This window comes from Python bivittatus, unplaced genomic scaffold (genome assembly GCF_059951505.1).
Source record: "Python bivittatus isolate LINGU-HERP-01145 unplaced genomic scaffold, Pbiv_v1 ctg000800_np1212, whole genome shotgun sequence".
Taxonomy (NCBI): Eukaryota; Metazoa; Chordata; class Lepidosauria; order Squamata; family Pythonidae; genus Python; species Python bivittatus.
Genome location: NW_028277105.1, coordinates 384,926 through 402,414, shown reverse-complemented (window position 1 = coordinate 402,414; position 17,489 = coordinate 384,926). Strand labels below are relative to the sequence as shown.

At 44.5% G+C, this 17,489-nt stretch overlaps 1 protein-coding gene across 3 annotated transcripts; it reads right to left on the bottom strand.

Annotated features, from left to right (window-relative positions):
• Window positions 1–52: 52 nt before the first annotated feature.
• Window positions 53–14,382, bottom strand: LOC103056835 (zinc finger protein RFP-like). 3 transcript variants are annotated; one of them, XM_088128683.1, is made up of 8 exons: window positions 14,292–14,382; window positions 12,482–12,898; window positions 8,224–8,319; window positions 7,487–7,717; window positions 6,551–6,573; window positions 4,606–4,724; window positions 4,039–4,071; window positions 53–2,094 (listed from the first exon to the last, which is right to left on the bottom strand). In XM_088128683.1, the coding sequence occupies exons 2-8, from the start codon at window positions 12,890–12,892 to the stop codon at window positions 1,577–1,579; spliced, it is 1,431 nt and encodes a 476-aa protein (XP_087984809.1). In that variant the 5' UTR covers window positions 12,893–12,898; window positions 14,292–14,382; the 3' UTR covers window positions 53–1,576. The 3 variants fall into 3 exon arrangements, with proteins under 3 accessions (XP_087984809.1, XP_087984810.1, XP_025032099.1); XM_088128684.1 differs by having other exon boundaries at window positions 12,482–12,894; window positions 14,258–14,337; XM_025176331.2 differs by having other exon boundaries at window positions 54–2,094; window positions 12,482–12,901; window positions 14,292–14,376.
• Between the last annotated feature and the right edge of the window lie 3,107 nt (window positions 14,383–17,489).

The following is a 17,489-nucleotide window of genomic DNA, read 5'->3' as shown; positions in this document are numbered from 1 at the left end:
AACCAGTTATGATTTATTCAACAAATCAGGGATAAACAAATCCAGTCAGGGTTTTGCTGGCTTTACAAAGGGTTAGGGTTAGAATGGTTGGTTTGTACAGATCAACCGGCCATCCACACGCTGGGTAAAAGTCTGTGAACTGATACTTTTGAGGAAAAGAAATTTTCAATGCTAGGACACTTCTCAACATAAGTGCATGTGTTTTATTTATTACTTTTACAGGTAGCCCTCGAGTTATGATGGCAATTGGGACTGGAATTTCCGTTGCTAAACAATGTGGTTGTAAAGCGCGATGTCACCTGACACCATTGCTTAGCAACAGCAATCCCAGCAGTCCTGGTTGCCATCGTAACCCCAGGACCATGCGGGTCATTAAGTGAGGACCTCACGTGAGCGCAATGTGGGAACAGGTGGGAGTCCAAGGCAAGCAGGCCAGGAGGTGAGGCCTATGGGCGGGTGCCGTGGCCAGGTGCTACAGAGTGTGGGTGGGCACGGTATATCTCTAAAAATCATGTGGAATCTTCAGTGATTTAAACACTTCTATCACAGAGCAACAATACCAAATCCAACCTATAGCAATATCAACCTATAGCACCACCAAGGTGGCTTGTCTCGTTTGGCTCAAGGTATTAGTTCGAAGTAGCAAATTCAGCTTGACTGAATGATTCTGTTCTTGGTGTTTCAAGATAAAGAGAAAAAATTCTCCTTCTCCACTTGCTCCATTCCATGCATGGTTCTGATTACTAATTTGGATCACTACTCTTAACATTTATTAATACTATATGCATTTATATTTTCTTTTTGATAAGTAGTTTAGCATAATAAGCATGGCCATTAGATGGAGAGATTCGTAGAGAAGTTATTTCTGCTGGGTGTCCTCAGAGCTTGGTTGACTAGAACTTGTGCTGTTTGTGACATATGTATCACTTTTACCCATTTAATAAATTTACCTACAAAATTTAGTTCTTCCAAAATTTTAAACAAAAAAAACCAGTTCAAATTATCAAAAGTTTTCTCCACATCAAGAAATATCAACATGGTAGTTTTCCATTATCTTCTTCCAAATAGTCTAGTATATTAAGAATATTTCTTATATTGTCCCTCAACTCTTTTAGGTAGAAATCTACACTGATTTTCAGGTATAAAGTCCTGAAACACCTTTCATTCTTTCAGCTAAAACCACAGTAAATATTTTGTAGTCATGGTTCAAATTGGCTGATCATTTATTTGGGAAAATAGGATCCTGTGTTTCTTTATGAATTAAAGCAATATTCGCTCCTTTCCAATTTTCTAGTAATTTTCCAAATTAAAGTTAATCGGTTTTTGCAAAGGTTGTATCACTTCATCTTCAAAACATTTATAAGAAGATGCAGATAATCCATCTGGTCCCTCTGGTCCTCATGAGCCAGAGTTTTGACATAGGTTCTGGGTAGGAGGAAAGATATTCCCTCCCCTCAGCCAATTTTCCATTCAGGGCAGTATTTATTTCTGTGCAAATTTGCTCTACAGGCTTTCAGAGATCACTGCTTGGCAAATACGGATTTTTCCAGAGTTTTCTCCATGTATGTCCCCACTTTTAGGGAGAGAGCGTCAGCCAGTCATCATTGTTCAGAGAGAAGGAGGGCAGAAGGGTCTCTCCAGCCAAGGGAGCTTCTGAGAACTTGTAGAGCAGGGCTGCGGTCTTGGCATCAAAAAAGGTCACCTGTCCCCCTTCACAGTTGAGAGAGACTCGGATCCTCTTCAGATTCTTAGTCAGAGGCAGTTTGGGGTATTTTGGGGGAATGTTGGCCCTGTATTTCCTTGCCCATTTCCCAACCTCCCAGATCCCTTCCTCAGGACAAAGATTGATGTAATCTTTTCTGTTCACTAACTTTTTGGCAACCCCTACATACCATTCCTCCTTCTTTCCTACAGTGACTTCCCAGAAATGTCTCCCTGTTGAAAACTCCTGACAGCCAAGGACATATAGCCAATTTTCAAATCTCTCAGGGTTTTTGGGAAGGCATTGATCTTCAACAACTGCTCTGATGCTTTTACGATCTTCGGAGAGGACGAGGCCAGGATGGGCTGTGTCTGGATCCAGAATTACATTTGCTGTAAGGGGGAAGAGGAGGAAGGAGAAGAAAAAGAGCTTCAGTTGCAGGTCTGTTTTGACTCATGACTCCCAATAGATCAAATCTAGGGCCTCCTCTCTGAAAGGAATTCAGCTTCCAAGCACCCCTTCCAGGACTGGAAGAGTCACCAATTTTCCAGCAACACTTAAACTTTGCTGAGTTCTTCAAACTCTTCCTGCTGCTTCACACTCTCCCAGCAATGCTTCCCCTCAGTCTCATTTGCTTCCATCTTGCAGGTGGGAAGAACGGGGTTGGGAGTAAAGAGTGTTTGGCTTTGCCTTCAGTGAGTTCCTGGGAGGGCCAAGATGTGAACAGGAACTCCTCCTGGGGTGTTAATCCAGGGGATCAGGCAGAGCAAGAGGCTGCCATGTTTCAATCCTGAATTGGCAGAGTCAGAGGGGTGCTCCAGAGGTAACTGGGGCACATGATGGAAAGGAAGTGTGATGAAGCTCTGCCCTTTCTGTATGAACATCATGATATCACATGCACGTACAAACGGGGGGATCTTGTGTAGGAACCAGGCACCTTTACTTTCATCATGTTGATGGACCACAAGATGGAGGCAACTGGGCATTTTCCTGGTGCTCCATTTTGCCATTTGCTTTGGCCAACAGGACCTGATTCCTCTGCTCCCAATGACTCGGTCTCTCACCAATTTAGTCAGGCAGTGAATTTGACACACTGCATAGAAGATTGATAATAGTAATGTTGAAGTAGAAAACCAATCAAGGAGCAAACTCTTTGCAAAGTACAAACCCTATAAATCCAGGGAGTGTTTTCTCAGGTCTGGTGCTGAGAAACAGTTGGGCAACCTTTTTAACGTTCATGACCCTCTCAGCCTTCACAACCTTTGAAATTTATTTGGAAGAAGTGCTTTTGATCTCACATGAGTTGACAGCCTCCATACTAATTTTTTAAGCAGCCTAAAATTTTCCACCTTTCCTAGTCAGAATGAAGAACAAAAGATGCTACTTCTTCAAGGAATCCACTGTGACTCTTAATCAGCCACACCATGTTTCAGGCTAATACAGGAGAGTGAAACACCTCTGGCTGCTTTAATAAATAGCCCAAGGATGCTGTGTTCTTGCAAGGGTCAAAGTACTAATTCAGAATTTTTTCCAAAGGATATGCAGCCCAAAACCTCATAAACCCTTCTCACTCCTGGCACACACACCCCACAGACACAGATTGTGGCTCCTTTGTGCTGAGGAAGCCATAATCTGCAGGCTGTCCAGGTCTCTAGGGAGGAACATCAGAAGCTCCCAGAAGCCACCAGCTCTCTACAGGGCAGCTCTCATGGGGCAGAAGGGAAAGCCCCTTTGACAGTCCACCGTCAGCAGCAAAATATCCAGGACAGCCCTGTCTAGCTCTGCCTTCTTACTAGCTGCCGGCAGGAACAGGGCTCAGCTCTGCTTTTGGCACCAAAGCGTCTTAGGAAAAGCGTACCCCACTCCGTGGCAACAGGAAGCAGCACAGCTCACCCATATTATTGGAGGGAAGTCAGGAAGGTGCTCAGGGCAGCCAATGGCAGCCTCTTCTCGATCACACCCACCAATGTGGAGGAGCTGGAATGGGGTCAAAGGCTGCCAAAGATGAAAAAATAGGGGCCACCACCTTGGGATTCTTTTCTCTTGGAAGGATTCTCGCATTCATTATTGCTCAAAAACAAGAGGACAACGTTATTGGACTGGCAGGAATTCTGTGCTCATTTCAGCACCGGCCCAACGTTTTTGCACTTGTCCAGATAGTTCATTCTATGCTGAGGCTGACTTCAGTTTTGTCGAATACCCTTACTGGATCTTCATAGCTTTAAGGTGTCTGATCCTATATTTTTCTGTTTGTTACTCTATTCTATTTCTATTAATGTTATTGGCATCAGAGTTCAAAATAGCAAGTGAGAGAGATTCTTAAAACTCATATTTACCTTTCTGCAGTTCAAGTCCAACTTCCAGAGTATCTGGGGAAGAAAAAGGAGAGATTCAGCGTCTCACCGTTAGAACTGGATCAACAGCAGGGCCTCCCTACAGATAGAGTCTTCTTTGCTTTCCCTGGCCTCAAATCAGGGAATAAGGAACAAGGAAAGCTAAATGTCATAATGTCATCGGTGTTAAAATATTATTAAAATACTACTCCAAGCTCTAATTGTCTGCCAAATATTCAGACTCAGAACCCCAAGATAAGGCCTATTCTGCTTCCCTGGTGATCAGTGCAGGTGGATTTGGTAAAGAAAGGGAAATTGTCAACCGTGACTATCTAAAGCTTGCGATTTTTAGCTTGAATGTCTTTAAGGAGAGAAATCAGAAAGCTCCTGTTCTTCCTCCTTGTGTCCAAGACGCAAAGCCCTTTCCACAGAGAAATGAAGGTGTTTCTTCCACTGACCCTGAAATCTGTCCCTCTTTGATCCCTCCTGACACTAACAGAGAATCTCCCTTTGATGTTCTGGGATCAAAATATCATCAAGCATAAAACCCCTGCGGCTGTTTTTTGTTACCTCTGAATTGTTTTATGATGCCTTTCAGAAACACACTGATATCTCTGTAATCCCAGATTGTCCACTTCAGTTCTAGAGGAAAAGCCACCGGATTCTCCAGTGGTTTTTTTGGCTGATACCTGGTAGAGGGAAACAACGTTCTTTATCATCCTGCCAATAGAAGCTTTCTAAACCATCAGATTGTGCAAGAGAATTGACTAGCTAATTAAATATGGGCTGGGCACCATAGCAACCCTGTGGATCCATAGCTGGCCCAAAACTGCACGCATCCATCCTCATCAAGCTAACTGATGGATCAAATGAAGGCCACCAAGTTTCAGTCCTGGGCCCTCTACTCTTTAAAATTCTTGTGAATCACTTGGACAAATGAGTGGATTGGATCTTACCAAATTTGAAAAAGGCTAAATTGGGTGAGGTAGGCAGTGTAAGATATAACATTCAAACTAATCTTGATGAACTAAAAGTAATGCTGTGAAATTTAATAGAGACAAGTGCAATTACTACTTGCAAGGGTGGCCAAATAGGAATTGAAGATAAATATGCAACTCTCCTGTCTGTTGGTAATCTTCAATTAGCCAAAACGGTGCATCATAGCACAGAAACTTTTGAATGAAGGTACCTCAAATCCACTAACTTAAGAAATGCTTACAAAATCTGGGACCCATTACTCCTGTGTAATTTAAATTTCAAGGATCTTCACACCAGTTGCATTGGGAAAGTTGTGGCCACTACTGCGCCACCATGGTCGCGTGATGGTGATTTCCAAAGCTCCCGCTCCCACTGCTTTGTTGCCCAACCAGTGGGTTATCTAGTACAAACTGAAGATGAATAAGAATCAGCAGTATGATCTAACACAAAAAGATGCATGAGGAGAGGCAAAGTTTCCAAATCAGGGTTAGTGCTACTTCCACTCTGTTCTGTGCTGAAGGGTTGAGTTTCATGCATCACATTTTAAAAAGGAGTTTGGAAGAGGCTCAGAGAAGGGAAACCAAGTTGGCTGGAAATAATCGTTTGAAGAGGGACTGAAAGTAAATGTTTAGCCTTGAGCAGAGAAGACTCACAGGGGATGTTGACTGCAGAACCAACAATAGGTTGTTCATGTCTCTGAAGGGAAGCCTCCTGCTTCGCTTCATCAGATTTGAGCAAACTGTCTCTACAATATGATGTTGCGAAGCAGCACCCAGCTCTTAATCCATGGAGGATCATCCCACTTTGCTTCACTTCTGTTGCAAATGGAGAAGTTCCTGTTTGGAAAGCAAAGCGGTCAGTCCACCCAGATAAGTCTTTCCCCAGTGCTCAGTGCTGCATTTTGAGGGATCGTGGTTGATCTGCCAACATCTTCTAGATATCTAGAGAGGTGGGAATCCCCTTTGTAAGATGGGTTCAAGCAGAGGCGGGACAGCCCCCTGCCATGGAAGGTTTACTTTGGACTCCTGCAAAAGATGAGGGGTTGGATCTCATGGCCTCCGTGGCCCTTTCCAACATCAGGATTCTAAGGAGATGCATCCCGTTCAATTCTGGATATCGTAGAGATAACTGAGAATTGAAACTGCAGAAAGGATTAATTTTTTTTTTTTTTAAAGGAAGTATAAAATACTTCCTTATAGAAAATGTTTTTTTCACTGAAAATGAGATAGATGGAAAAACGATTAATGATTTTGATAATGAAAATGAGTGATAAACCTTGGGGACAAATATTTTAGTATCAAATGATGTTTTTTATAATTAATAATTAATTGTATCAAATATTGCTAATTATATTGTGTTGAGGTTGCCTGAGGAAATATCTACAAAGTCCTGAAATAAGTTATATTTAAGTTGAATTGCTACCAATATTGAAGATGAACTACTGCTAAAGACAAACAGAGCTTTCCAAAATGGGACATAACAGGAGGAGCTGCCGATCTCTGGGGTCATAAAGAAGAAAGAGGGTGGATTCACTTACTTCTCCAAGACGCTTCCAATGTCCTAAAGAAAAAGAGACAAAGACTGAAAGGAGCCATTTCCTGTGCAGAGAATTTAATTCTGAAATTCACAAAATAAATGAGTGAATCTTCTGGACAACCACACAGAAACCGACATACAGAAAGTATCTCAATTTTTTTTATAAAACCCCACCCCATTTGTCTTTTTTCCCCAGCCATTCACCTCTTTTATGTATTATTAATTTTTAATTTATTCTTCTAGAAAAATTATACCCCAGCTGAATGCAACTCAATTATACACTTTATGGTATACAGCATATAATGAAACTTAATAGAAAAAAGAAAATAATATTAAAAAAATAATAATGTATCAATACAATAGAAAGAAATCCTGCACTGATGCTTTTAGAATCAATCTCTGAAGGCCCTTTGGAAAACCCAGGTGGTACAGCTTTGCAGAAGGCCCTCAATGGGGGGCTCTCCTTGCTCTGGAGATTAGGGTGACCCACAGGAGGGGAGACCCTCCAAAGAACACCCACCATCACATCTCTTAGCAGTCTTAGGAACCCTAAGGAGGAATTCTGAAAACCACTACGGGCTTACAACACATCCCTTAGGGGTCATAGGAACCCAACAGGGATTCTTAAAAGCATTAAGGGCTTAGAGATTTTGAATTCTATTGTTTCTGGGTATCCTCATTTATCTATCCTGACATAGTAGCCATTAACCTTCGTACAGGTGGCCCTCGATTTATGACCACAATAGGGACCAGAAAATCCCTCATTAAGCGGTGCTTAACCATGGTGCCCTGGTTTTTCTGAATTATGTGTCCTGACATATTAGCCATTAGTCTTTGTATTTTCCAATTTCCTTTCCATGGAAAGAGTCAAAAAGGTATTTCTATGGTGGATCTAACTCAGTCCACACCACTCCATCATCTCAGCTTCATGCCTTACCTGTAAGAGTTTGCTTGCTGGCTGCTGCTGCTTCTTCTCCATCTCCTGGATGAGATTATCAAGAGAGGAAAGTTCCTCCACATGTTTGGCCAGACACTCATCCCTTCTTGCCACAATCTCCTTCTCTGTCTCTTCCATTCTGGCCAGCAGAAGCTTCTCCTGTTCTTCCAACCAGCATCGTAGTTTTCTGAATTCAGCCACTGTGTTTTCTCTCTCTCTCTTGATTAGGTCCTAGAACAAGAAGATGGAAAAGGCAAAGGTCATAACTATTATGATAATTAAATGGATTCACTGAAGAGTCCAGAATTGAGATGGGAGGATTTCTTAGGAAAAAAACCCTTTTGACTTTGCAACCGTTTTGACATCAACGAGAGCAGGGGGAAAGGTTTCTAAAAACCAAAAAAAAGGTTCCACTTTGAAATGAACTTTCATGAATATTTTTTGGGACATCAGGGCATTCCAAAACATAGATGGAAAAAAGTTTGAGTTCACATTTTTCAGTGAAATATTATCAGCCCATTTTATAAACCATGGTTTATGTGATATGTGTACTTAACCCAGCTGTGACTCATTCAAGCAATTCTGATAAATAATCCATGGGAGATCCCACTGAAAGAAACTTTCCTTCTTCTTCTGAAACAGATTCAGGATGGGTTCATTTCTTAGGAAAAGCATTACTGACAAACAGGCCATGGCCTATTAGCCCAGAAGCTGATCACCGTTGGATCAATACGTACAAGCATCTCCCTCGTTTTTTCTTCTGTGTTTCTTCCATATGTAACAATTTTTATTTTCTCCTCCTTCTGAGCCTTCAGGCAATCCCCAACTTTGATCTGAAGAGAAAATATAGGTTCTGAGTTTGTTTTCTTTTTGAGGTTTCCTGTAAAGAATTACATGTCAGGAAAAACCCCGTTTGATAATATGATGCTTCTTTTAGGGATATCTCCCCCCTCAACAAATAAAAACCTCTTTACTTGGCAATTTTTTTACCAAATAGATTGCTTTAATAAATCTCATGCTATTAATTTTCACATAGCAAGGAGAATGGGGAAGGAAAACAAATTTATTCCCATGAGATTTACATCCAAATTGTTTCTAAGATGCTTCAATTTTACACTTAGGAACTTTTGGGAGAGGAACTGGAGCTAAGTGTTTTCTTTCTTAGATCCCAAATATCAAGTGGGGAGGCTCCTTTTTAAATGGCACAATCAAAAAAATTGAGCCTTGAATGTTTGAAAACTTAAACACTTTCATAATTAAATCAAGCAAGGCATTTTCACAAGTACAGAATGACAGTGTTGCAAAATTATTGTTTGGGCAGGAGAGGGAGAAGGACCACAGGAAAAGGCCCGAAATTTCTTCAACACCCCTGAGGAGTATTTCCCTTTCAAGAGGAAAGTTGAAGGTCGACGGTCCCGAGGGAAGTAACCAAGAGGTCCCACAGTGCTATAAAGTTATTATGGAGAAACAGATTCCTTTTCCCAGCTCACCTTCCCTGATTTTGATAAGGAGGATCTAATCTAAATCTCAATGAGCAGAAGTTGAGTAGCCTGCAGTCTGGAAGCTACGTAGGTGGAGAAGGAAAGACTGCCGGATTTTCTTTCCCAGGAACACCTTTGTATATTTGCTGTTCTTCTTGAAGAAGATCATCATGGAGCCCTCAACAACCTGGAGTGCAGACCCCAAAGAACAGTCTTGTTGGATCAGGCCAAGGCCAACATTTTGTTTCTCAATAGTCACCTGATGCTTCTCCAGTGCCCCATCCAGGAGACGAAGGCATCTCCCTTTCCTGCCATTCTTTCCCTTCTCATTGGGTGACTTTGGGCCAATGACTCCATCTTACCCCTGCCTACCTCTCAAGAGTTGTGCTAGGCATGCTGCCTTAAACTCCTAAAGGAAAGGCAATCTATACATTAACAAAACAAACAATAAATCATATATCGGGAAGCCTGCTGCTCCTGTTACAGGGACTCTTCAAGACCAAGAGCCTTTCAGAGAGATATCCTCCATGAATTTATCCACTCCTCAGACAAGAGTACCTTCAAAAGATGCCAATGAGTAATACGTTTTGATGTGATGAAAATATTAATAAAATGCAGTGTACTGCCATTTCCTTTTTCATTTAATTCTAATTACATTTCAAAGCCTGAAAGAGTGCTACGCCTCTCTTCAAAAATTGCAGGCACAGAGGCGAGGTGTGGGGTGAAGCAGGAGAGAGCAAGTAAGTGGGTCCAAGGAATGCCAGGGCTGGCACTGGATGGCTGCGTGGGAGTCCTCTATTTCAGGAAGAACCATTTTGGGATACAAAGGCAGCCCGCTCCCCTTTGGAGGCTGAATGGAACTCACTGTGCCACCATCTAAATTACGTGTGTAACTATATGTAACAGTGGGTGTAACTATGTGTACTGATGCACATCGTGGGATAAACACAGTCTCCTAGTTCAGAGGTTTGGTTGGGCAGAGAGAAAGGATAAAGGTAAACGTAATTCTTCTTGTTTAAGAAGAAACCTTTTACATTTCTACAAGTGAGATCATAGTTTGATGAAGGATCGCCTTCAAAGATGGCTAGTTTGGTAATAAACTGCAGTAAACCTCTTTCACTCAGGCCTTTGGTGATGAAGAGTGTTTAATGTTTTATTTATGTATTTATTATATTTCAAATTTAGTCACCTCCCATCTCACTCAATGAGCAACACTGGGCAGTTTACAATAAATAAGAGAAAAAACCAATTAAAATACAATAAAAACAGTAATCAAAAATAAATAATATAATCCAAGGAATAGATGATATAAATTATCAACCTCTGGGAGCGTCTTTAGGGTGCTAACCACCCTCGGGATTGGTTACCCTTCCTTGAGCTCCACATGAGTTAGCAGAGCCAGGTCTTCACCTCTTTCGGAAGGCCGGAAGAGTGGGGGCCCGCCTCACTTCTGGAGGGAGAATGTTCCATAGGGTAGGAGCAAGGGCAGAGAAGGCTCTCATCCTGGGATCTGTTAAGTGAAATTCTTTCATAGACAGCGTCCAAAACATAACTTCTCTACCTGCCCAGGTGGGATGGGTCAATGTAATGGGGATGAGATGGTCCCTCAGGTAATCTGGTCCCATGTATTTTATTTTATTGTAATTTCTTTGGTTGATAGTTGTATGCCACTAAGTCACTGAGAGTTGGGTTGCATACAAGTTTAATTATTAATAATTATAATCCTTCTTGTCCTCGTTGCTTTCCTATTCTCACAGCTGTGGCTGGCTGCGTTCAGTAGTAGCCCATGGAGCAGGGAAAATGGATTGATGAAGTTACATCAAGTCAATGTCACCTCTTAGCAACATATAGACAGATTTACTCCAGGAGGTAGAGTCAATGGCACTCCCCAAATTAATAAAACCTGGCATGAAACATGAAATCCCTCCTGGAAAAAGTGCCAAGAGAATCACTGGTGACTGAATCAGCAACTCCAAGCTGGCAAACCTGGCTCTCTCTCTCCCCAGTTCAATGGGCCTCCTCTGCAGTGCAGAATTAGAGCTTTCTTCATGCTAATCTTATTTTTTAAACACAGATCCAGAGCTCTTTCAAAAAAGCGTTCAACTGTGCTTCAAAAAGGGGTTTGTTGCTCTTTCTGGAGAGCGTTGTTTCCTTGGCCATATGGATGCTATGCTGGGCCTGACTGGTGCCTTCCAGTCAGGTGTTACCCAGCCCAATGCCCCTGCAGAAGCCAGGGGTCTATGGACAAAGCCCAAATGGCAATAGGGGGCCTGCCCAAGTACTGGGAGAGAAGGGGCCTGCCCCCAGCAAGCTAAGTGGCCAAGAGTTGCTGGGCACATTGCAGCCTTGACCATGTGATCAACCTTATTGTTGAACAAGTGTCATAGTTTGCTTCCCCAACCAAAATATGTTGGGAGCAAAGCGAAGAACATGGAAATAGTGGTGGATAAAAATGAGAGGATCCTGAATGAACCATCATGTTCACTGACTCTTATTACATTCCATACATAAGATGGATTGATTGCATGATCAAGACCTCATTCAGAAATGCCCTTTGATACTGATGTCATATAATCAGTAGACTTGGCTGGGTATGTCAGAACTTACAAGTTAAAATAAAATAAAATAAAATATGAAATAAAATAAGCTAGAAATGTTGGTTTGTACATGATGAATCATCTATTTCAGTCCATCACAGATTCAAGAAATCTCCAGGGTATCTGAAATACAGAAGTACTCTTTGAGGGGAACTGGTGATGGGAGGTGAAGGAGGTTGGCCTGTTTAGGTCCTTAGACCTCTAAAAAAATAAGATGGAGGGGGGCAATTTAGACAGAGGCATGCAAATCTTGAAGTTCATTTTAAAAATGCCTCCCTGCCACCCAGAGAGAACTCAGGAAGATGGGAAGATTCAGAGCTGCAACCTTGACTCATCTTTGACAGTGCTGACCTTTGGTGATGAGATCTCAGACTTCTGGAGCCAAAGCAGAGCCGGATTAAGGCTCACTGGTGTTCTAAGCACAGCCCAACAAGCCCTTGGCCCTTCCCTTGCTTCACTGACAAAACATTAAGACTCAGAAACTGCTGAAGGTGAAATAAGAGTTTAAAAATTCAGTTTTCCTCCAAGCCATCTCCCAGGACAAACTGCATAACTATATTAAACTTTAAAAAATTTATTTACTATAAAATAGCCATAAGCAATATAAGCAAATTATTTGCTTGTAACTAGGGCAATAGAAAACAGGCAAATTTTTAACACTTTTAAATCCATGCTGGGAAAGGAGGAAGGAAAGAGAAGAGGATGACCAACAGCAACGCGATGGACTCAATTACAGTGACGATGGGGGCACCTGAAAGACCAGGTTAGATACAAATCATCATGGAGAAAATCTATCTCCATGGTCACTAAGAGTCGACAATGAGTTGATGGCACATAATCAATCAATGAAATCAATCCATGTTCTTGCAGCTCCAGGTCTCCAGTGATTCCTCCTTCCCATCAAGGCTGATTCTTACCTGATACTCCTGGAAAGCCTCCTCCAGAGGAATCACCCGGTGGTCCCTGTGCTCTCGGGATCGGTCACAGACCCAGCAGATGAGAGTCTCATGGTTTTTACAGAAGAGCTTGAGGGGCTCCCAGTGCATCCTGCAGAAGCTCCCTCCTTCCTCACCCCAAGGGCCACATTGCTTGGTGACTTCCAACACCCGTGACAGCTGCCTGTTTGCAAGGATGTTCCGGGGCCAAAAGGACTGTCTGCAGTGGGGGCAGGAAGCCCCTGAGTCCAATTGCCCCCAGCTGCGGGTCAAGCAGCTGCGGCAGAAATTGTGGCCGCACTCCGGGATGAGCACGGGGTCCTGGAAATAGTCCAGGCAAATGGGGCAGGTGGCTTCTTCATGGAGAACCAGAACAGACACTCCGGTGGCCATCGCTGCCTCCTCCGCCAAGGGAAAGAGAGAGAAAGAGAGAAAGAGGGAGTTTCACTTTCCCTTCACTAGTTTTTCTGCAAATCAAATTATTGCCTTTCTGTCAACATTGGAAACGGAGATGAATTATTGTTCCTTTTATGGTCAGATTGGAGGGTTTCTTAAAGAATAAATGTTTAAAAAAAAAACTGGGGAGAATCAAAGATTCATGGGATGGAACCCTGATCAATTATCATTGATCCAGCCAGCTTGTTAAAGGGAACAATGTTAAAAACTGGGGAGAAGCAAACATTCCCTGGACGGAACAGAGGAAACCTGGAACGAAACAGGCTGTGACAAACACCTGAGAAAGGCCCAAATCAAACTGATGCTGCAATTGATAGGAAAACTCAGAGAGGTGGGTAAAAATTATAAACCTTTCTCTATTAGGCTTCTAATGCCCCCTTAACACCCTGACGACCATCTGGCAGAGGAAGACCTGCTTGGGCCACCCACTTCCCAGCCGGCCAGTCAGGAAACAGAGCAGGAAAAGCTCTAAAACTGGGCCAAAGTCCACATGGGGAAGTGACCTGGGTCACTCCCTGGAGGGGTCAAGCAGAGGGGCAGAAACAGCGTAGAGTATGGAATCGGATCATTTGCCTGATAGAAATGTTCAAGTCATAGGCCCAGGTGCTCCCTGAGGGCAAAAGATGGATAGGAAGAGTAATCAGCAGTCTCAGGCCAAGCTAGGATGGGGGACCCGTCTTTGGAGGTGGGGGCCCACCTGGGGGGGAGAGCATCTTACAGGTCCTTCTGCTCAAGGGCTGCTGGGGAGGCTTCCCTGGTCACAGCGGGGGCCCCGAGGGGACATGGACAGTCCCAAAGCCCCCTTTATCTCCCCTTTCTCTCCCCCAGCCCTGCTCCTCCTCCATGTTGGGAAATTGCTCTGTGCAATTCCCAGTTTTCCCCCAGGACCCTCCCATCCCGCCCCGATTAGACCCAGTGCACGTGGCCCTCACTTCAGCTAGCAAAAAATGGAGCTTGATCTTTACTTGTTAAATACCAGCAGGCATTTAAAAACCGAACTGGCAAAAACGGGATAAAAGACTGCAAAGAGAGGGGGAGAGAGAGATGCGCAGCAAGCAACCATTTACGATAGATAGATAGATAGATAGATAGATAGATAGATAGATAGATAGATAGATAGATATTTTCCCTCTCCTCACGATCCTCAGGAGAGCTGCCGCCTCCTCCTCCTCGGTTGACTCACAGAACGGAGGGGGAGAGAGAAGGGAGAGGCGGACCGCAAGGAAAGCTCCAGCTCCATCCCCATCCCCATCCCGGCGTGTCCCCAAGGGCCCCCTCCCTCCAGAGAGGAAGAGGGCTCACCCGTTGACCTTCGGCACCCCCCAGCCAGCCCTACCTCACAAAGAGGCAACCGAACCACCCCGTCCTTCCCTCACCGGCCACCGCCATTAAGAGATTTCAAATTTCGGCCTGGGTTCCAAAGCAGCCAATGGCCGCTTACCCATCGGGCCTTGCCGGCAGCTGATTGGGCGCAGGGGCCGGAGGGAAGGAGGAAAGAGGGCAGGGATACGCCCCTCCCATCTTCCCTTGCGCCAATGCGACCTACAGGTTTCTGGGAAGTGTAGTCAGGAGGCGCCGTGGGGCTGAAGCGGCCATAACTTTGCCAAATTTCATGGGTCCCAGCATTCTGTAAATTAGCCCTGCTTCTCCATGTTGGAAAATTACTCTGAGCAATTTCCAGTTGACCCCCGGGACCCTCCAATCCTATCCAGATTAGGCCAAGTACACATAGCCCTCACTTAAGCTAGCAAAAAATAGAGCTTGATCTTTACTTGTTAAATACCAGCCGACATTTAAAACATGAACTGGCGAAAATGGGATAAAAGGCTGCAAAAGGAGAGAGATGAACAGCAAGCAACCATTTACAGAATCTACCTATGTATCTTTCCTTGTGTCTTTATCAAAAGGGACCTCACTTTTCAGAGCCGCGGGAAACAGTCCTGGGGCTTGTTACAAGCACTCCCAGGTTCGGCTTGGGGTCACTCGCTCACTCACACACTCACAGCCTGTCGAGGCACAGGGATCTTGTCTGCCCCCCTTGCTTTCCACCTGGGCTTTCCAGAGAGCAGACAAGACCCACAGCCCTGGGCCACAGGTGGGAAGTAATTAGGGACACACCCCAGTGGCTGCCAACCAACACTGAGGCACCACAGGTTCTTTGGAGTACATGGACACCCAGTGAATTTAAAGTAGCAGCAAAGCTTTCCTGGCTACAATGTGCATGTGCTCTTTCTCACACACGCACGCACACTCATCCACGTCCTTCTCAGTCCTTCTCAGCTAGGCTGCAGGGCACTAGCTAGAGGGAGGGAAGCGGCCAGGTCTGGATCCAAAGCTGACTCAAAGAGTGGGTGGGCTTCAGGACCCCTTTTATCCCCCAAAGTCCTTGAATTGTTGATTCAGGAGCCTGGCAGCTGCTCTTGCCTTGTTAATTTACAAGCCTGGTAGCTTTTGATGGGATTGGGGAGGGAGGGGAGGGGTGCGGTTTCCATGTGCTGAGGCCCAACTTCCTTTGTCTGGTTCAGGTGACTCTTTTTGGTTTCCTTCTTACCTACCTCCCTGAAGGGATCTTTCAGCTTGGGGTCACTCACTCACTCACAGCCTGTCGAGGCACAGGGATCTTGTCTGCCCCCCTTGCTTTCCACCTGGGCTTTCCAGAGAGCAGACAAGAGACACAGCCCTGGGCCACAGGTGGGAAGTAATTAGGGACACACCCCAATGGCTGCCAACCAACACTGGAGCACATGGTCACCCAGTGAATTTAAAGTAGCAGCAAAACTTTCCGGGCTACAATGTGCATTTGCTCTTTCTCACATGTGCGCACACACTCATCCACACTTACCAAGGCCTTCTCAAGTCCTTCTCAACTAGGCTGCGGGGCACTAGCTAGAGGGAGGGAAGCGGCCAGGTCTGGATCCAAAGATGACTCAAAGAGTGGGTGGGCTTCAGGACCCCTTTTATCCCCCAAAGTCCTTGAATTGTTGATTCACGAGCCTGGCAGCTGCTCTTGCCTTGTTAATTTACAAGTCTGGTAGCTTTTGATGGGATTGGGGGGGGGAGGGGATGGGTTTCCATGTGCTGAGGCCCAACTTCCTTTGTCTGGTTCAGGTCACATTTTTTCCTTTGTTTCCTTAAGGACTTGTTTCCTTCTTATCTACCTCCTAGGAAGGATCTTTTGGATAAGATTCCTGGGTTTTGTCCTCTGCTTACGTGCCAGCTTCATCTTTAGTTATGGCAGCTTCAGCCTCTCACAGGTAATTGGCATGGACAGTCTGAAAGGGTTATGCAACTTTTGGTTATTGCAGCTTTAACCCCTTTTTATACATACCAGCATAACTGACTGGAACCACCTCTTCAGGAAGGAGGAGAAACAATGCAAAACAGTGCCACCCCCTCCAGTCCCTTGGAGATGGTCTAGAACAGGGATTCTCAACCCTGGCAGCTTTCAGATGTGTGGACTTCAACTCCCAGAATTCTCCAGCCAGCAAGTCTGGCTGGGGAATTCTGGGAGTTGAAGTCCACACATCTGAAAGCTGCCAGGGTTGAGAAACACTGGTCTAGAAGGATATCATGGTTGATGGTATCAGAAGCTGAGAGATCAAGGAGGACCAGGTGGTTTGCACTTCCCTGATCTGTCTCTCCAAAGATCATCCACAAGCACAACCAATGTATTGTGACCAGGTATCCCAGACTGAACCCTGACTGCCAGCGATCCAGATCATCTGCTTCCTCTAGAGTCCTCTACAGTTATAGGGGTACCACTTTCTCCACAACCTTTCCAAGAAAGGGAAGAGAAGGTTCTCAACAAGACTATAGTTATACAAAACAATCGGACAGAGCAACACCTTCTTGAGGAAGGAGTACATTACAACCTCCTTCAGAAGTGATGAAAACAATGCCAATGAGGCATTGATTACTGCTTGGATCCAATATCATGCCACTTCATGGGGAATTTAACCCGCTGTGAGATACAGGAATCTGAGATGTGGCAGAGCTAACTCTGCAGAGGGCCCTTTCTACTTCCTTGGGACTGACAAACTCAAAATGATCCCAGATTCCTTCACAAGACAAGACCCTGCCCAGCTGAAGTTTAGCTCCTCTCAAGTCAGCAGTTTGGTCCTCCCAATGCTGCAAGAATTCTTTATACAGACCTTTGAGATGGTCTTGGAAACACATCTTTTCCTAAAGAGGAGCGAGTCACTTTAAAAAGTAGCGTTTAGCCAATGCAATCATGGCAGCAAAATATTACTTTTTTGCTGCTTGAATTGCCACTGTATAGGCTCAAGCGTGAGCTTATCCCAGTGTGTGGTCTGACTTGTCTTCCTCCAGCCGTGTGCTAGGCATCTCCTCTGCCACTTCATCTCTTTGAGCCCTTTGGGGCTGCAGCGGATCTGCAAGCAGGGAGAGACCACTCCAGAGCAACCCTGTCCACATCCCAGATGCCCCTTTACTCCAGTAGACAATTAGAGTCTCTGAGAAGGGACGTTTTATCATGTTTGGTGGACGTGCAAGAAAGCTAGAATATTTTGGATCC